The sequence below is a fragment of the Schistocerca cancellata genome, chromosome 1 (genome assembly GCF_023864275.1).
Source record: "Schistocerca cancellata isolate TAMUIC-IGC-003103 chromosome 1, iqSchCanc2.1, whole genome shotgun sequence".
Lineage (NCBI taxonomy): Eukaryota > Metazoa > Arthropoda > Insecta > Orthoptera > Acrididae > Schistocerca > Schistocerca cancellata.
In genome coordinates, this window is record NC_064626.1 from 523,475,407 (window position 1) to 523,496,914 (window position 21,508).

General features: G+C 45.5%; 1 protein-coding gene and 1 pseudogene across 1 annotated transcript in view; both read right to left on the reverse strand.

Moving 5' to 3' along the window:
* Positions 1–13,179: 13,179 nt before the first annotated feature.
* On the reverse strand, positions 13,180–13,297 carry LOC126095385 (5S ribosomal RNA; annotated as a pseudogene).
* Positions 13,298–16,219: 2,922 nt separating this feature from the next.
* The window catches only part of LOC126187943 (dynein axonemal intermediate chain 4), a 57,006-nt gene continuing 51,717 nt past the window's right edge, over positions 16,220–21,508 (reverse strand). The window contains exon 5 of the mRNA XM_049929359.1: positions 16,220–16,639. Within this exon, the coding sequence (XP_049785316.1) occupies positions 16,220–16,639 (420 nt within the window). The remainder of the gene's footprint in view (positions 16,640–21,508) is intronic.

Below are 21,508 nucleotides of genomic sequence, written 5' to 3' on the forward strand. Positions count from 1 at the left end.
GGCCGGACTTGCTATCAATCGTAGCTGTCAAAACAACAACATATTCCACTGATAAAAGACCTAAGCTGACACTTTCCAAAAACAGCAGTTGTAATTAAAGTAAATGACTAGCAAATAAAATTAGGCTGCAATTAAAGTTCATTGTGCAGCAATAAGATTATAAGACACTGATAGCGTCACGACGCAATATGTATGTGCGTACCAACACACAGTGAAATAAAATTGTTATTAGTTATAATTTTGCAACTGTTAGCAAAGTGTATTTGCCTGCAGATAGCCTGATGATGTCCATAGAGCTAAAATAGGCCTGTTGCTATTGTATTATCTACAGCAATAAAACAACATCAATTATATCAGAATTTCGGTCCTACATTATTACTAAAATTCGACCAAGGCCACACAGTTGTGGATGTTGTCGGGAAAGAAGGCCATCAACATCGACCACAGAAGCAATCAAGGAAGGTCATAGGATGGGCGGGGGGTGGGGGAAGAGATTTTCCGGTGGTAATGTTTACAAGGGTTCTCCCTGACCCACGAGCGGATTTCTTTCATCGACGGACTCAATGATTGGTATAATGTTCCAATTGTCGTCTACAGTGACTTTCTGATTACGTTTCTCTGCCTCGTGATGACTGGGTGTTGTGTGATGTCCTTAGGTTAGTTAGGTTTAAGTAGTTCTAAGTTCTAGGGGACTGATGACCATAGATGTTAAGTCCCATAGTGCTCAGAGCCATTTGAACCATTTTTGCTGATTACGTCGATAAATAGAGTCAGGTACCTGTCTCACTTTGAAGTGTAGTGCAGCATTCAGGAAAACTTACTTGTCCTGCCACAGTAATGTGTAATACAGTTTCTGAGGTCTCATCATATGAAGGAAAATGTCAGTCCTAAGTAAGCAATGCAAGACAGCGAGTTGAGGGTGTGCGGGAACGCTGCCTTGCAGGTAGCGTCGCCCCCGACAACGGCAACTCAGCTGGAGGCGGCTACCGTGAAACTTTTTCCACCGAATATCGATTAAGTGGCGCCGAGCCAGACACGGAAGTAATTTGCAAAGTCTTAACGACGCGGCTCGGTGCGCCGTGGTGCGGCGTGCGACGGCGCGTGGTACCGCGTATCGACAGCGCCCGCGGGCGAAAAAGGCGAAGGCTGCGGAAATTCACATACACGGCGCAACTGGAGGCCGCCGTTATTTACTCTCATCGGAATTCCAATAAATGCGCAAAGGTTTTGTTTGGATGAGTTGCCCGCTAAAGGTGTGCCTTTTCTTGACATGCAACGTGTATCTAAAATTTTCGGTAAATAGTAATCAAAATCTTTGTTAAGCCTTTTGACTGGGGCGACCACAGAACATTTCTAAATATATTTTTACAAAATATAGAATTAAGTGTAAGGTTCACAACTGGTTTCACTCTCATTCAAGCAAAAGGTAGCAGAAGGATGTTTCACACTCTCCCCACAAACAAGGCAATGAGTAAGCATTCGACTAGAATTCTAAAATGTTATTTTTATTGTAAGTTTGAATACTAGGGCTAATTATTTTCTTTATATACATTAATGACTTACCTTTAACTGCAAGAGATAATTACAAAGTTGTTTTGAACCATTTGATACATTCAAAACTGTTGTAGAGATGGGTCAGAAATTGGATGAACAGTTAACGATTCCTGAAGAGAAGCAATTTTTCGTCGATAGCAGATAGGCTGACTCTTAACTGAAATAAAGTACAGTGCATCCTATTTCTTACACACAATTCACTTCACGCTAAAGTACATCTTTCGTGCTATTTTTGTCCAATTAGAGAAGCACAAGTCGTCAAGTCTTTTTGGGGTTGAGAATAGATGGCATACCCTCGTGAAAGGCGCATTTTCCCGACCACCTCTACGGTGGCTGAATAATGCTGTCTGTACGATTAAAATACTGTCCACAGTGGGCACATGCGCTTCCGTGATAATACATGGAGCAGTGTTGGGGAGCAATTCAATTCTAGCAGAAAGAATATTTTAGGCCAAAATGCGACTTATCCGGACGATGCACAGCGCTATTTCATGAAGCTCGCTTACGAGATTTATGTCTGACAACATGAACTTGTTTAAAAGGAACGGCAACATCCATTCAACGAACACAAGACGAAGAAAAGACATTCCTGTAGTGAACACATCCTTAACTACTGTTCCAAAATGTGGACACCGCTCTACAGAACACACTACAGAAACAACAGATTTTAAAAATCAATTTGGAATCTTTTCTTGTGACAAATTCCTTCTGTTTCCAGCAACAATGTAGTAAACCCACTTAATAGTTTTTTGGGTGTGTAATCCATCGATATGAATAGAAGGCAAAAAAAGAAAAAAAAACATGTTCACATATGGGTACTTTAGCCTTTCTCAATCGTATTATTGCAATAAAACTCACTGAAAGGCCCTGGAAAGTAGAAATAAGCTTGTGTAAAGAAAATATGTGCTTTTTTATCACATCCAGCCGTCCTAGTTTCCGTTTTCTGTCGTTTTCCCAGTTCAGTCGTGGAATGGTTTCATCGAGTAAGCCATGATCAATGCCCTCCTCTTTCCTTCTCAGTACTTAAAAATTGTAAACTGAAGCAAATTCCTATACTGCACGCTCATTGTTACCATCTTTATTGTTATTTTCATTCTGGCACTCTACAATTCCTTGATTTTTCATGTTGTGTTGGTTTCTTTCAGTATGTTCTGTGTAAATTGCGACACATTCTATGAGACTTTAACACTACACGATGTCTAACGGAACAAAAATTAAATAAATGAGCAAAAGTAGAGGGGCAATCTGCCGAGGTCGAAAAAAAAAGACAGAAAATAAACATTCCATACTAACTTCAAAAATATATATCTTTATTTCCAATGTTGTTACATGTTTTATGTACATATTTTTACCTTTTCAGATACATACAGGATTGTGTCTGGAGACAGTTCTAATACATATGTGCGTGGAGGATTCAAACTGGTCAGTTGTACAGACTACTGTACGGTGATAAAAGCTACTACCGATTTACAAAACTGGGAAGTACACTTTAGATTCATCGATCTTAAGAATGGTCTGATTATAGAAACTGCTCAATTGTCAGGAACTTTCAAGCTTTCAAAGGCGACAGCCACCAGTATGAAAGTATTAAGCGCTGAAAACCCTCAGAGTTACGCACAATACAAAAATTAAAGCACGTTTACTGAGCAAGATGAAAATTTTACAGATCGACGTAAAGCCGATCACAAGACACTTGACATACAATAGTCTACGAAATATATCATTAGAAAAGTTCTTAAATCGAATATAAACATTTAAAAAAATAAGTAATGGATATGTTTATTTCTAGGCACCACACACACTTGGGAGAAACATTCAAAAGGCTTCTCAAGTTTGAAAAGAGCTGCGCAGAGATGTAAAAAGTTCTGATCCGGAGACAGCGCTGGACTAGGGGTGCTCTGACCTGCAAAAAATTAACCCACCATACCTACTCGATGCTGACGAACATTTCCGTTTAGGAAGAGGAAATCTAGATCACTTGCAGCTCAGAAAAGTAGCACATGTAACTTCAGTGCGTCATCTCTGTGCCTAGGATGTTAACTAATTCCTCCGACCACCAACATAATGCCGGAAGTGCTGGACCTGCCGATACCCTTGATCTGCTTTGTCCCGTGACATCATCAGAATTACAGATACAAATAAGTCCTCAAAATCTACGTTCACCTCAGAAAAGATTTCGTAATTGCATTCCGTGGCTTCCACACATCACAGCCAAACTATTATCTTTCAATGTAACTTAGATTCGGGCTCGGACTGAAATGAGTTCGATCTGTAAAGAGTATGTTCCTGCATTTATAACAAAATTTCCCCACTTCTGACTCTTCAGTCGACGTGCTCGTCTCTGATCCAACTTGAGCGTAACAGGATCTACCGAATATATGGCTTACGTATCAGCTGATCCGAGTCTGATATACAGTTTGTCGACACATTACAAATCCTGAGGCATATGTAATCTCTGCTACAAACCACTCTCTTCCGTGGTGCAAGTGGGATCAATTATCGATTTTGTTGAGGACTCTGTTGGTACACCTTGCGTCGCCTTATGATAATATTTACTGTGTCGCCGAACTGTCTCCAGCAACATTCTGTAGTACATTCAAAGCTCTTTGTCTGACCTTGTTCAAGATGTACTCCTAAAAACAATGTGGAATTGGCGTATTTGTGAAAGCACATCGTAAACTTCACCAAGGGTCAACACTCCACTAGCATTGAAAATGTAAACACGACCGAGATACTATTGAGCTTAGCTCTCCATGTAAATGCGAAGATCTAGATCGCAGCTTTGTATTGTGTTCCGCAGTCATGAAGCGTTTCAGGAACCATCATCTTCAGAATTTATATTATAAGCTTGGGGTATTTTCTTTATATTTCATTACTCTCGCCCCACATGGGCGAGGGTTGTAGGTGGCGGCGGGGGGGAGAAGGCTGGTAGGCTGCTAGTGGGACAGTCAGCCCGCACTTCAGCGAAGGGACGTGTAAAGACACAAAGCCGAAAGACAAGAAATTGAAAGGTCAGCGATTTTAAAATGTGTGAAGGTGAATTTATGGAAGGTTCTATATAAAAGAAACTTTTTTGTTTCTAATTAAAAAAATGAACACAGAACCGTAACACTAAAACAATAAGAATACATTTAAAACACGATGTATGACACAGTGGTCTTAAAAATGAAGTACCGCACTGTCGCTAAAAGTTAAAAGACGTGCGCTGAAAAGTATAGTCTGTTGTCGTAGCGAAAAAGTCAGGTGTTTAGTAGGACTGGAGGGTGTGGATATAAGGATGGAGGGCTGATGCGTAGCCTCATTGGAAAAGGAGTGGATGATGGAGACCCAGGAGCGGAGGAGCAGTTGTATGTGAAGGTAAGACCATAAAATGAAGGGGAAAAAAGGGGTAGAGAAAGAAGACGAGCGAAGGAGAAGGAGGGAGGGGAAGGAAAAACACAAGATAGAAATTAGACATGTATTTCGCGTTAAGTTGAGATGAGGCAATAGGTGCGTACACGCACGAGAAAAGTATTACTCAGTGTGTACCAGTTCCGTAAGGACTGTGGCTATGAAAAGTAAAAGTCATGGATTATGCTCACAAAATCACTGTATTTGTTCCAAATAGTCTGCCGTGGATAAACACACACCTGAAATCGTCTTAAAAATATTTTAAAATAGTCACAACAGTTCTTTTTTGGAAATGGATTTAGTACTGCAGTACAGTTTTCTTGGATGTCCTTCATTCCATCGGAACGGTGTCCCTTCATTGCCTGATTCAATTAGTGGAAACACCAGGAGTCGGCTGGGGACAAATCTGGCGAATACGGCGAGTGATTAAGGATTGTGATCTGTTTGCTGGCCAAAAATTCCTGCATGATCTTCGCTTTGTGGGCTGTGGTGTTATCGTGGAGGAGCGATCAGGAATCTGTCTCTCGGTATTCAGGTCGAATTGGACGAATTGGAGGAATTCTCGCCCACAAACACAAAACTTTAAACAAAACATGATGTTGCCTCGCTGCTCCAGCGCCATTTTCCGATGAGTGTCAGACACGTACCGTTACGTTCGCGGCAAGGACGCCTGCTGCAGCGATGATAGCGGTTTGACATTCTATATATTTGTTGTTCAAACGTCAAGCATCGTAACCCCACAACTCGCCACGAGATAGCATTGCAATGTGGAATTTCCCACAAGCAGTCCTAACGGAAATGGCACACACAGAGCGCAATCACTAAAAATGAAAAATTACAAAAAGACGAACGGCTTAAAACACTAACTTCACAAAGTTGTTTAACACGAAATGTGCACGAGGACCGAATGCCAGCAATTTTTCCAATGTAGATTGTCATCTATTGACTTGGTGGTATAGTTTAACTCGCAGAGCTCTAGACTGCGAAACAAAACGAAGGAAGATTAGGGTTTAACGTCCCGTCGACAAGGAAGTCATTAGAGACGGAGCACAAGCTCGGATTGTTTCAAGGATGGGGAAGGAAACCGGCTGTGCCGTTTCAACGGAGCCATCCCGTCATTTGCCTGGAGCGATTTAGGAAAATCACGGAAAACCTAAGCGACGGTCGCTGGACGCGTATTTGATCCGTCGTCCTGTCGAATGCGAGGCCAAATGCGCTGACCCCCATGCCACCTCGCTCGGACACAGATATAAGACACGCCCGGATCTGATCCGAGAAGCGGATTGAAGACCGCTGGTTTGGTACACCAGGCAGCCTGCGTCTGGTTTTAGGCAGTTTTCGACACTTGTTTAGTCGAATTGTGGGCTGGTCTCCAGTTTACATCTTAGAAAATACAATACGCAAAGATTTACACGATTCATGGAGAGACGTCCCTCACGACTTACTTCGTTTAGGTTACCTGTCGATTTTGCCGGTAGAAAAGGCATTCGGTCACAAAAGTTAAATAAAATTAATTTTCGAGGTCATGAAAAACAGTGGACCACGTACGACCTAATAAACGCTAGGATTTCATGTTTCTTAACGTTGAATAAATGAATCATTCATGTTCCATGTATAAACATGGTATAAAGCAAAGATGCTGAAGATGATGTTTCTGCAAAAGGCGTCATGTGTAAGTGGCATAAGACGAAAGGGCGAGAAAGACTTCCCTGTTTATCAGTGAGTGCCGACGTGAATATAGTCGGATACCTTGCGTCCTTAACAGTACTTAAATAGTAATGAGTCATTTTTGATCATTTTTGAAAAATGTGCGTGTTCATAATGGAAAGCCTATCCCCGTCGGTGCCACCCGTAACGGTCAGTTACAATGGATGCCCTAATTTTCTCTTTGTGCTTTTCCTACCATAAAGATGATACAATCTGACGAAAACAGAGTGTTTTACACTCATTTATTTGTAGCCATAAATGTCTTGAACATTTGCTGCAGGAAACTGAAATACGAGGTTTGTCCAAAAAGTAAGTTCCGATTGGTCGCGAAATGGAAACCACTAGGAAAAACCGGTAAAGCTTTGCACAGATGTGTTGGGCAGTGTCTCTAGTATGCCCGTCGATCGTGTCGAGTCGCTCTTTTCAGTTTTAAGTGAACAGTGAGCACGTAAAGATGCGTAGGGAATAGCGTCTCCTGCCAAGTATGAGAGCCTGGTTAGAGATTTCGCCTGTGTCATGCAGCCCACATAACACAACTGTCGAGCAGTTCCTTCTCCGTGCCAATTCTCGGCCGCACACTGCAGGGGCAATGCAGCGTTTATGATGAGAAGTGTTTGATCACCCACAATACAGTCCATAATTGGCCCCCCCTGATTCTCATCTCTCCTCTCAAGAACCGATGGCTATGAAGACAAATTTTTTCCACAGACAACGAGCTGCAGACCAGTGCAGATAACTGGCCGAAAGCACAGGCGGCTGCTTTCTATGACGAGGATATTGGAAAGTTGATAGAACACTACGACAAAACTCTAAGTTGGAGCGGTGACTATGTAGAGAAGTAGGTGGAAGGTGTACCTAACTGTTGCAAATAAAACGTTTCTGGTTTCCATTTCGCGACCGATCGGAACTTAAATTCTGGATAACCCTCGCATAAGGTCAGGCGCACATACGGACGCAGGCGACGACGGAGTGTGGGATAGTAGAGCGCAGACGTTCCGTGATTCACAGGGTTCCGCACGGCGGCGCGAGTGGAAAGTAAGACACCAACAATAGTGCGCCTACTTCCAGGGGGAGTTGACAAAAATGCGGAACACCGCGAGAAATGTGTGCTAGCCAAGCCTACTGCTTTCACTGTTGTATTTGACCACGGACAGCACCTGCGCAATGTCCTCAATGCCTTGCAAGTGTCAGTTGTAGTCAAAATGGTGTTCTCTGTAGTTGTGAGTGCGTTATGTCGGAGCTAAGTGAATTCGAACATGGGCGAATAGTTGGTACTCGTATGTTGTAGCTTCCGTAACCAAGTTTGGTGTCTTAAGAGGCACCGTATCGAAGATTTATTCTGTATACAGGGATGGCGGGAAAACTTCATCCGCTAAATTACAAAACGGATGGAAGTGTGTGTTGAATGAACGTGACAGAGGATTATAGAAAAAGCCTGTGGGATGAATGTCGCACTCGCGAACCCTGTCAGCACTAACACAGCACGAAAGGAGCTCCGTAAGCTTGAATTGTACATCGAGCTGGAATTCCATAATCACTCATTAGTGTTGCGAATGCCCGTAACAGGAAAACGTGGTGCTGAAACCATAAAACATGGACTTTGGACCAGTGGAAAAAAGTCATTCGATCGAATGAGTCTTACTGCACACTGTTTCCAACTTCTTGGTCAATTTACAGCGCAAAAGTGAAATACGGAGGTGGTTTGGTGAAGATTAGGGCAGCCATATGGTGGTATTCCATGGGCCCGTTGGGTACTGTGCAAGGTCGAAGGTCTTGTGGGTTATGTGGCCTCTTTGGCTGATTAGGCTCATTCCATAGTAGAATGTCTATTTCCCACTGGTGATGCTGTATTCCAAGACGAGAGTGCCCCCCGTCCACACAGCTCTCATAGTCCGCGACTGGTTTTGAGAGCACGATGGTGAATTGTCGCGTTTCACCTATCACAGTGATCAAGATATAAATATTATTGAGCCTTTGTGGTCTACGTTGGAGAAGACGGTGCGTGATCGCTATTCACCTACATCATCGTTAACTGAACTGTTTAGTAGGGTTGGGTTATTGTGGTGGAGGAGACCAAACAGCGAGGCCATCAGTCTCATCGGATTAGGGAAGGACGGGGAAGGAAGTCGGCCGTGCCCTTTCAAAGGAACCATCCCGGAATTTGCCTGGAGCGCTTTAGGGAAATCACGGAAAACCTAAATCAGATGGCCGGACGCGGGATCGAACCGTCGTCCTCCCGAATGCGAGTGCAGTGTGCTAACCACTGCGCCATCTCGCTCGGTATCGTTAACTGAACTTGTCCATATTTTGCAAGAAGAATGGTATAGGAGTCCTTTGAAAACTATAGTGGACTTATCCGTTCCGAGACGACTGGAAGCTGTTTTGAATGCCAACGGGTTTCCTGTATCGTACTGGGCATGATAACGTGTTGTGTGCTTGGTGTTTCCACATTTTTGTCCATCCTCTGAATCTGCGCCACTCAGTGTTCGAGACATAAGTTTTTCCCATGAAGTAATATATTTGAAGTTGTTTCGCAACCTGAAGCATCTAGATCAGCATAACTGCCCCCTTCGATTTCAACTGCTGCACTTCACGTGTAACCCATAAACATTGTCAACAATTTTACTGAGTTTTCCAAAGCCACTTACGTAATTCTTGTGGGTTTTTTATGCCAAGGCGTTAGAACAGCTAAATTTACAACTTGGTTATTTATTTGAAAAAATCGAACAAAACCTATCTCAAGGAAACAACCAACTTTTCTTCTCTGTCAGCTAGATTTGTGTACTACAAAGTTCAGAAAAAATAAATTTCCGCACGACTTCGGGAACTTGTGGAACTGACCCTGGTTTAATCGGAAGTAGTTGGTGAACCGTTAATAAGAAAACTCAAATGTGAAAGAGAATTTGCGAAGAGTTTCTGTACTATTCATATATCCATCCTCCTTTACTCTCTGAGTTTTTCCGTTTTGAAGTGCTATGCCATACTATCACTACGTCCATTTCCTCATCAGAATGAGAGTACATATCGACGAGGAGGCCTGACAAACTACCACTGTTCCATTTTTTTCATTATTGTAGGATTTGAAGCTCGGTGCTCGGACATCAAGTTTCTTAAGCAGTAGTAATTCGTCTTGCACCTCAGAGAAACTGCCTTTGAAGATTTCAGTGTTTCTGAGCGCTGTTAAGTACAAACCCAAAGTATATCAACATTTCCATAGGCCTCATGCTTCCTGGCGTATGAGTCTTGTAAACGTGAAGTCCCTTGTTCGACTCTCCCTAACACTAGACTTCTTAAACGTCTGTCTGAATTCTGCATTTACTATCAATATAAAATTTAATGTATAATGCTATCCCCACTGACAGGCGCTCGTGGCGCGGCTCCTGTTTCGAGCAGTCGTTTACCTGCACGACGACCAATCCCATCACCACTATCGATCTGGTGCAACAAGAAACGTGATTCATCCAGCCAGATGACTCCACTGATCCGCGATCAGATCTCGGTGATCACCGGCCGCTGCAATCAATCGTAACTGACGCTGTCGCTGGGTCAACGTGGGAACAAGTAGGGACAGTCTTCTGTGGAGCCCAGTGTTCAAAGATGTTTGCTGAACGCTGACTTTGAAACAGTTGTGCCTGCTTCTCCAGTGTCAAATCTAGGACAGATCGCCGCCTGTGCTGTTTAGAGAGTTGGCACGCCTCCGATGAATGTTGCCATCCATCATCTCGTCGCCTACTCGTGGTTTCATTGTAGTTGAACTGCTTTCCGTAGACGCTCGCGACAGTAGCACAAGGACAGCCGACCAGCATCGCCGTTTCCAAGATGTTCGTTCTAAGGCACCAAGCCATAAAATCTTGTCTTTGTCTAAGTCGCTTATGTCAGTGGGTTTCCCAATTTGCAGCCCGTATCATCGCTAGAATGATTTCCCATTCCTCTCTGCTCCGCTTACATACTTCCCTTACCGCATGACATGCCCGCAACGCCACCAGGCGCTATTGGTTCTCGCAGTGGGTGGTAGTCAAAACGTTTTGGCTCTTCAGTGCAGTTATAAAATTCGTTAGTTGGCTTCCCAGTTAATTAGCATTCAAGTTAGCTAACCAGCCCTCACCCGCGACCATTCAAGTGGGCCTTCAGATACAATTAGAGTCAAAAATGGTTCCCCTAGAACTTAGAACTAGTTAAACCTAACTAACCTAAGGACAACACACACATCCATGCCCGAGGCAGGATTCGAAGCTGCGACCGTAGCGGTCGGGCGGTTCCAGACTGTAGCGTCTAGAACCGCTCGGCCACCACGGCCGGCACAATTAGTGTCAATTGTTCTCATAGCGTAGATGACAGCCCACGAGACTGCTCAACGTTTGAATCACGTTCGTTCCTTTCCACCGTCCCATGTCCAGTTTTTGCACCGTTCTCTCGTTTGGATTTAGGAAATCAAACAAAGAACACGTTTGGCGACACCGCCTCTGCGGGCCGCTTAATTAGTGGGTACAACGGCCTGATTGCTAAATTCAGTGCTAATTAACTCGGATACGGCCCATAACAATTATTTCTCAGCACAACATAGCCTGAAACACCCTTACAAGCTTTCCAGACTATTTCTGACCACCTTGTATATGTCTATATTCCATCCTCTATTTTTCTTCTATCTGTTCATACATAAATGACAGTTACCCACGCACTTTCCATCAGTATGTTTGGTGTAATCTCATGTACTACAGTAGGGATAGTGATATGGTTTTCACCAACAGACAGACTCATTCACAAGGAATGTTTCAATATATATAACTTATAACAATGTGTTTCGTGCAAATTAGCTGAAATATGATGAATTAAAAAGTCCCGTGGCACTGTGAAAACGATGCCATTGCCATCTAGCATCCGGAAGGGTGACGGAATGATGTGTTTAGGTTTCTGTCTGTTGGTAATATAGTAATAGCACCTGCTAAAAGTGGAAGTGAAAGAAGAAGAAGGGCTGTAATAGCAGAATGTCAGAACTCCTTGGAGCTGCGCAAGGCTGCTCGAATGCAGTGGCTGGACGGTGTGAGCTACCACTACTGGGAAGCCCGCGTGAGCGATCACTGACGGGCTGGCACGGGCTGCCACTACGTGGAGGGCGGAAAAAACTACAGCTGACTTCCTAAACGAACTGCGGCACAGACATTAGGCTGACAGTAATAGATTTTTTTGTATGAGTTAGTGTTTGATGGGTGTGAAGGGAAATGTGATAAAAAGTCAAACAGAAAATGTAGCTTACAATGGACTGACGCTGCATTTAGGATGCGGGCAAGTGGCCACAGCTCACTCGGCGGCCAGCAGCTCACAGCTGCCATCATTGGCACAACCTGTCACTCCAGCGCCAATTAAATATGGAACTTGTAACATTTGTACCTTCTGACAACCTACTATGCATGTGGTGCTTAAAACGTTTGAGTTATATAAAAATGTTGATACTGAGTTACCTAATGTAGCCCGCCCGGGTAGCCACGCGGTCCAAGGCGCTGCTTTCCCAGTGGGAAGGAGTGCCGGTCCCCGGCACAAATCCGCCCGGTGGATTAGTGTCGAGGTCCGGTGTGCCGGCCAGCCTGTGGATGGTTTTTAAGGGGGTTTCCACTTGCCTCGGCGAATGCGGGCTGGTTCCCATTATTCCGCCTCAGCTACACTGTGTCGACAAACACCGTTTCCACGTACGCGTACACCGTAATTACTCTACCACACAAACATTTGGGGTCACACTCGTCTCGTATGAGACGTTCCCGAGTGGAAGAGGAGGGGGGGGGGGGGGGGTCCATTGGGATCTGAACCGCACAATAACCCTGGGATCAGTGTGGGGCAGCGGTGGGGTAGCTGGAATGCTGTGGTCTGTTGTCGGGTTGTGAACCACTGAGGGCTACGACGGGACGAAGCCTCTCCGTCCTTCCTAGGTCTCCGATTCAATACAAAACAATAGCTAATGTGGCTCTCTGAATTATAATCATAACTCTACACAGTACCTCATGATCAAGATCTCCACTACGCCAGGTTAGTCATCCAGCTGTAGACAGCCAGGGCAGGTCACTAACACACTGTAATGTTCACTTAAGAGTAAGGCAGTTCGTATATCTGCATCAAATTTGAATTTAAATTCACGTGATTACCAATTACAAACAAAAATATGTTATTCTTACTAAAACTAATGCTTCGATGGGTAAGGCTTGGTATAGTCTGATGTAACAATATGCATCACGGTATTCGCTGGAAGCAGCATTGTTTAAACGTCTCTAAGTAGTGGCTGGTATACTTGCTTCGGGGTAAAGCGTATGTGCGCCTGTGTGCACAAAGCACTCCGTCTTCAGGCCACAAGTGGCCCATCAGGACCATCCGACCGCCGTGTCATCCTCAGCTGAGGATGCGCATAGGGGGGGGGGGGGGGGCATGTGGTCAGCACACCGCTCTCCCAGTCATGATGATGGTTTTCTTTGACCGAAGCCGCTACTATTCGGTCGAGTAGCTCCTCAGTTTGCATCACGAGGCTGAGTGCATCCCGAAAAATGGCAACAGTGCATGGCGGCCCGGATGGTCACCCATCCAAGTGCCGGCCACGCCCGACAGCGCATAACTTCGGTGATCTGACGGGAACCGGTGTATCCACTGCGGCAAGGCCGTTGCCCGGCCTGTGTGCGCGTTACATTAAAAATCGAATGGCAGAGGTCACACTGTTAATGGTGTATTTTTGTCAAATACTAGAATTTGAAAGTTTGTGATGGAGTGCTGTGTGTTATTGTCCAGCAAATTTTTGACTCTTCACATTTATCGTTATCAGTGAGAACCACACCCAATTCGTTATCATTGAGAACCCTGCACAATTGTGACAAGTACCCATCCTATAAACTGACGACATGTGAGCCCATGCGCGACTCGTGTTCGTGCCGTTTATTACTTGAAATCTTGTCTTTGCGGTACCACAGTCCCGTTTATTATTCGATTTGCTGGCGTCACTAAGTTGCTGGCCTCCCTGCTCGAGAGTGGCAGCAGCAGCGGTATCAATAAGAGCTCTGTCGTACTATCTTTGGAGCGACCGCTAGTATTTCCGGGTCGTGGTGTGCAGAGAGTTCAGTCGGGATGGAGCTCCAGTAAGGTCCTGACAGCCAGTACTCGCTCGACCGGTTCTGGACCTCTTCAGTTGGTTATCTTGTGGGACGTGGGTCGGTTCCTTCCTTGTGCAGAGATGTCGGTTGGCCAATGGGCAAGTGTTCCCTCTGTATGGTTGGTCCGAGCCAGTGTCTCCGGGTTGTCGTGTGTCTGAGCTGTGAGGGGACATCAAGGGAGTTGGGACGGAGCAGCAGTGAGGTACACACAGCCATGACTCACCCGTCCGTTGCCGACACATTTGGCTTGAGTGGGGGCGACCTTGGTTGGTCGTTCGGTCGGTCGTTTCATGGGACGACGTGTATTTGCTTCCGGGTTCCCTGTGTGTCGACTTGTGATTCCTCCTAGTTGTTCCACAGTGACTGGTTTTAGTATTGTTCAAGTTCTTTGTGGAAGTGTTTCGCGGAACTGTGTGTAGCTTGTGTGGTTTTGACTCAGCAGTTATTTTAATGCTGTCTGCATGGTGGATTGAGTCGGTCAGTTGGGACAGAGTAGCGATGATGTCTCTGTGGCGCGAGTTCAGGCCTGGGCCACTGGTGGCGTGCACGTGCGGTTGGATTTGTGAGGCGCTAGTTGCGAGAGCTACAAAGTTCGTCGCCCACCGAACGTGGACACTGAAGTTGAGTGATCAGTTAACCTGTTACGAAACCTCACTGCTGTGACATGTCTTCGTTCATTGCCGGTTGTTGCTTTCTGGGCCGTTCCCACAAGCAGCAACGTATGATGTGTTGGAGTCAGCGAAATTCTGCAGCCGTCTTCCTGTATGGTGTTTAACTTTTGAATTGGTAGATACTTATTAGTGAAGTGCACCAGCGGTATCTTCTGCCTTGTGGCCGTTAACGTTCCAGTTACCTGCCTTGGTCATTAGAGTAGTTTCTCGACAGTGTGTTTTTCCTCACTGTGTTGATGCTGTCTGGCATGATGTGTAGTTCGACAGCCCTTGGTGTTGTTCATATTTTTGGGTGGTTGTTGTGTCTTGACTGTATTTACACGCCAATTTTCAAGACGTAGTGTTGCTGGTATCTTCGTCCTCTCTGATTTTTCCGTTGCCGTTCTGTTGGTCTGGCGGAAGGGAATTGATTAGGTTGTTGGTCGGTCCTCCAGCCATCACTGGGTCGGGTTGCCATCCGATTATTTAGTATTACACTTGGCTGCCTGTCTCACCTAAACTTATTTTAGAGTTACCTTCTCAGGCCGACCCTTAGGGCACTTCTGAGCACCACTGTTCTGTTGTTTTAGACTGTGATTTTCTTTTAGTGTGAAGTACTGTGCGAGGCCTTCAGCCGTCTATTAGTTTAGATTGTTTTAATGTTAAGATAAGGCCTTCATCTGTCTGAAATTAAAACTTTGAAGATCTTGCTTAAACTATTTTTTTTAAAAAAAAGGCGTATTTTGCCCATTGGAAATCCTTATTATTATCCAGGCCGTAAGCCTTGAGTTGTTCTACGTTCAGTATGTGGCCTTCAGCTGAACTTTACATGAAATATTTTAAGATAAGGCCTTCAGCTGTCTTAAAGTAAAATTTGAAAAGTCACTTGTTTAAAACCCTTTAAAATTTTCTTGTCTATCTGAAATTCTCTTATCCAGGCCTTAAGCCCTCAGTTCTTCTGTCTCCAGTGTGTGGCCTTCAGCCGAGTTTATATGTAAAATTTTGTAACTAAGGTCTTCAGCCGTGTGTATTCCTTAAGGCAGTTTTAATAACTTGTGCTCGGGCCTTCAGCTGTATTGTTTTTTAATGCTTTTAATGGCATGTGTGATTAAGTGTTTTAGAAAAATAAAGTTATGTTTTATGCAACTGACAGTAACTGATTTTGGCCCCTTTCCACGACTATAACCTGATCTGCTCTGTCCCGCAAACCATATGTGAACAAGGTTACTTTCTGACCCGCAATGTGTTAATTAAATGAGTTTATCTACTGTGGCAGCGAGGGTAGAACGAAGGGAAGATCGGCCTTAGGTGTGGGAGCTTACAAATGTTTGTTATTTAACATTTTGATTTGATAAGAAATGTAGAATGCAAATGAAAGTCGAAAAAGTTGCTGCTGGAGAGAAGCGACACTGGGACTTTGTTACTTGATGATTGATGGACACGTATCTAGCTACCGGTGTCTGTGTAAAATTCTTGGAATGGCTTGTACATAACAGCGCTCGGGAACATTCAGATCTTCAAAGGGGACCTTTTCGGGTTTTTGGAGGAGTGTGTCGTAGCCTGAAGCAAGTGATGGCCCGGTGATGAGCTTCAAGTCGTAGAAGGATGAAGAATATCGAAGGACTCGTTCGGAAGGTGAGATTCATAAGATAAGCCAGTGCTTCGCAAGACAACACAGCGCGATGCTGGCACAGAACATCTCCCAACGTGCGTTCAGACTACGATGCGCGGTTTTTCCTGTGCTGTTCCGCGAGGAACTCCAGCCCCACTAGTTGCGGTGCCACCGGTCGGAGATCATCCGAAGGGCGGCCCGAGTTCTCGCAGTCGGCGCGCCAGCTGCGGCCTGGTGAGGACGGCGGCGCGCAGGGCGTCCGCGAGGGCGTCGGCCTGGAAGAAGGGCGGGAAGGGCGCGTCCTCGAGGGCGAGCACGTGCACCCGGCCCGCGGCGTCGCCGGCGACGAGCCCACGGCCCGACGGCGTGAAGAGCAGCTGCGTGCAGAGGCCGGCGGCCGTGGCGGAGGCGGGGCTGGGCGCGGCGCGGCGCAGGTCCCACAGGAAGAGGCCGGGCGCGGCGGCGGCGGCCAGCAGCGTGGCGTGCGACGGAGACCAGCAGGCCGCCTGCAGCGGCGCGCCGTGCCGCAGCGTGGCCAGCGCCTGCCACGCGCCCTGCCGCCACACGCGCACGCACCCGTCCCCGCCCGCCGTCAGCAGCACCTCACAACCAGGACAGAAATGGCTCTGAGCACTGTGGGACTTAACATCTGAGGTCATCAGTCCCCTAGAACTTAGAACTACACTACTGGCCATTAAAATTGCTACACCAAGAAGACATGCAGATGATAAACGGGTATTCATTGGACAAATATATTATACTAGAACTGACATGTGATTATATTTTCACGCAATTTGGTTGCTTAGAGCCTGAGAAATCAGTACCCAGAACAACCACCTCTGGCCGTCATAACGGTCTTGACACGTCTGGGCATTGAATCGAACAGAGCTTGGATGGCATGTACAGGTACAGCTGCCCATGCAGCTGCAACACGATACCACAGTTCATCATAGTAGTGACTGCCGTATTGTGACGAGCCAGTTGCTCGGCCACCATTGGCCAGACGTTTTCAATTGGTGAGAGATCTGGAGAATCTGCTGGCAGGGCAGCAGTCCAACATTTTCTGTATCCAGAAAGGCCTGTACAGGACCTGCAACAAGCTGTCGTGCATTATCCTGCTGACATGTCGGGTTTCGCAGGGATCGAATGAATGGTAGAGCCACGGGTCGTAACACATCTTAAATGTGACGTCCACTGTCAAAGTGCCGTCAATGCGAACAAGAGGTGACCGAGACGTGTAACCAATGGCACCCCATACCATCGCGCCGGGTGATACGCCAGTATGGCGATGACGAATACACACTTCCAATGTGCGTTCACCGCGATGTCGCCAAACACAGATGCAACCATCATGATGCTGTAAACAGAATCTGGATTCATCCGAAAAAATGACGTTTTTCCATTCGTGCACCCAGGTTCGTCATTAAGTACACCATCGCAGGCACTCCTGTCTGTGATGCAGCGTCAAGGGTAACCGCAGCCATGGTCACCAAGCTGACAGTCAATGTTGCTGCAAACATCATCGAACTCTTCGTGCTGATGGTTGTTGTCTTGCAAACGTCCCCATCTGTTGACTCGGGGATCGAGACGTGGCTGCACGATCCGTTACAGCCATGTGGATAAGATGCCTCTCATCTCAACTGCTAGTGATACGAGGCCATTGAGATCCAGCACGGCGTTCCGTATTACCCTCCTGAACCCACCGATTCCATATTCTGCTAACAGCATTGGATCTCGACCAACGCGAGCAGCAATGTCACGATACAATAAACCGCAATCGCGATGGGCTACAATCTGACCTTTATCAAAGTCGGAAACATGATAGTACGCATTTTTCCTCCTTACACAAGGCATCACAACTACGTTTCACCAGGCAACGTCGGTCAACTGCTGTTTGTGTATGAGAAATCGGATGGAAACTTTCCTCATGTCCGCACGTGTTAGGTGTCACCACCGGCGCCAACCTTGTGTGAATCCTCTGAAAAGCTGAGAGGTGTCAGAAGCCCCCTCTCATATTTCTATCTTTCTCTGAGTAATTCGATTTTCCTCTCTAATTGCATGCGGTGAAAAGTTACTATTCCTTCACACACGGACTTCCCACGCAGCGTCTCTCGTCACCCGGGTGGTCCGGTGATAGGCAGGCACTGCTGATCTTGAAAGGGTTAAGCCGACGGGTGTGAGGGAGTCGAGTGAACGCTTTCCAGACGCCGACATTGTCATAATAGCGGTGGAGACACGCCAGCAGCGGCCTGAAGGAGCGGCTGGGCTAGAGGTTCTGTTACTTCGCAGAAACTTAGCGAAAACACTTTCTGGCTGGCTACCAGCGAGGCGTGGGAATTACTTGTGTACCCAGGCAGTTTTGGCGGGCAAATTCCCGCGTTTTCTGCAAAATTGTAACTGTGATTGGCTTGCTCAGGGCATAGCTCCGTGACGTAGCAAAATCGGCGCAGAAATTGGCGCCGAGAATCTCCATTGGTGGAATGGTAGTGCTTCGGCAATAGAGTGGAATTTTTCGCCGGTTTTCGAGTTGCTGATTGGAACATTTAACCACGGCCACTGTCGTGGGGGCGGGAATGTTCTGTGTTCGGTTTGTACGGGTGCTCTTGTGGTACTCGGTTCTCGCCTTTTGGTCGGAGTAGGTTACAAGACTGAGCTCTCGCTGCTCTGGACAGCCTGCCTTCCGTTGTCTGTCTAATATACTTTTATTTGATTGTAACTGTTTAACAAAGTTCCTGAAGTTTTGACTTCAATGTAACTTTCCAAGTACAGTTGGCAATTGAGCGTTCTGCGTACAAGCGGCCTATGTTGTCTGTCTTGGGCAGTTTTGGCTGAAGTTGACTGTATCGGAGTTACTGTGTGACTTCGTTACTTCGTTTGTTAAAATCAATCACTGTACCATCAGTGATTGTGTGGCGAGCCTTCTTCGTCTCCCTCAGAGGCGCATTTGTATTGATAGGAAGTCTTTAGTCTGGAACAACCAGACCAGGACAATTTGTTTTGGGCTATTCTCGTGACATTATCATCACCACGACGGGACGTCGAAGTAACCAGCCATCGCTTCCAGTACGCCAGATCGTGTCCTTGCAGTTAAGAAGACAGCTTGGTAATGTATGTCTGCAGCACTGGCACACTAGGGAATTTGCACTGTGATAATCAGAGCTCAGCAGAGCGCGCCTGTTCATCTTTTCTAACGTTGTTCTGTCTTGGGTGTTCATTGCCACTACCGTAGCAGCAATTAAGGTTGAGTTGGCTGGGTGTTTCTCTTAAGATTTGAGTTGCAAGGAATTTGCTCCACATACCACTTCGTCATAAATGTCACAATCTAGTTTATGGACAACTTCACCTTCACAGCATTTATTTGAGTATCCAATTTGATCCAATTTGATGTATTGTAAATGTTTCATGTGTTTTGTTTATGATCTTGAGTTTAGTCATAATAAATCAAATTGTTATTTAGGACAGAAATTTCATTCTGTTAATCGGTAGAGCAACCCTTTCATTTCTCACTACGTTACTGAAACTTTCCTTTATTTAATTAATGTCTATCAAATTAAATTATTGCAGGTGCCAAACTCTTTTCTACTCCACTTGCAGAGTCGATTACAGTCAGTTCGCGTTTCTTCTTAATCCATGTACAACAGCAAAAGTAGGAGTTATAAAAGGGGAGGCTAAGAGCATCCTTTCCATATGAAGATTCGAGAAGAATTTAGTGTTAAATACACTGCTAGCCCCGGCACCTCGCAATGCTAATCATTTGAATACCACAGCATCTTCTTCCTGTCGGTTAAATTTCGCGTCTGTAGCACGTCATCTTCGTGGTGTGGCAATTTTAATGGGCAATAGTGTACTTAAATCTAACTAACCTAAGGACATCACACACGTCCATGCCCGAGACACGATTCGAACCTGCGACCGTAGCGGTCGCTTGGTCCCGGACTGAAGCGTCTAGAACCACTTAGCCACAACGGCCGGCCAACCAGGACAGTGTAGCTGCCACTGCATCGAGCAGGATACAGTGGCCGGCGTGGTGTGACCAGTTTTCTTCCAAGCTGCGGGGCGAGTTCTTTTGCTTCTTCGGAAGCGGAAGTCGGCGATGACAGAATCGAGGAGCGCGTTCTACAATCTTTCTCAACAATTTTACAGAAATTATTTGGTAAATACATTTCGTTTTTCCTTCACATGTAGCTTTATATGTCAGCTTCATGATGTGCCCATCACTTCGTTAATGGTCGTAGTTATTGTAATACTTACGTGGAAGTAAGACACTTTGCGAAAGTCGAAAATGTTTTCAATAAAAAAATTTTGGGCTTAATGCACATTATACAATAAGTTGCTGCGTATGAAATTTGGCTAACATACTGAATGTTTCTTTAGACTTGGGTGGAAGTCTCTATCTGTCACCAGTCTCGAGAAAATTGATCTGATGCAGCACACTCATTTGCGATCGCACCGCGCTAGCGATAAAACCAGAGTGAAACATCCGTAACATTCCTCATATTTCACATTTAGAAGTTTGGCTTGTCGGGCGCTCAACTGCGCGGTCATCAGCGAAATACGCATACAGTTAGAGGTGTCGAAATGACATTTCTGCAAATGATAGCACACAGAGACGAGAGTATTTTGCTGTATCGTTGTTATGCAAAACTTCGTTATCTTCTGTGCTATTCGACTAACTTCACACTTTTTCGATGAAAGAATGTAATTGTTACTGGCCATCGATAGCTGGTGAAACAAGAAATGCTATGCGTTTTGGAACAATACGACTGAATAAATTAAACGTTTATTTTGCACTGAGGATGAGCTTTTTCATAAGACACTGACCTTACTTTTCCTCAGTTTTTCACTTAATAAGCCACTGTTTCAGAACCTTCTCGCAGCTGCGTCTGCACAAAATGTTATTGAGGTGAGACTATGTAAACTCCGCTGTTTTTTCCCAAAAGAAACAAATTTTAATATGGCGAGAAGAGGAATGTGTTGGTTTTGCTCAAAATTAGCCCCTCGTGACACTGAAAGTTACAAATGGTTAACAAGCTAAGGGAAAATAAATCGCCGCATTTTCGGCGGAATTCTTTTTGGATATTAACCGAAGCAGAGGTGACAAATCTTTTTGTATGCTAACCATGCAAATGTGGGCTTCTAGGGGCACCACGTAATACTTACAAAGCAAATGAGTACGGGCTTCGGTTTAGAACAGCACTTCCCCTCCCAGCGCTCGGCATTTCCCCTACAGCGCCTGCCCGCACCACAACCACTCTCCCCACGCGTATCCTGTCATCTGTGCAACTACTGCCCGTAGTATTCCGTGGGGATCCCACATTGGTATGAGCACTCGGCCAGCAACCAGCCGTTACCGAAACCCAGGGCGCAACGGCAACATTATGCAATGGAAACTACACTATCTGATCGAAAGCATCTGGACATCTATCAGCGGAAATTAACACGAGGTGTGTCCACACTTCACTTTCATGATT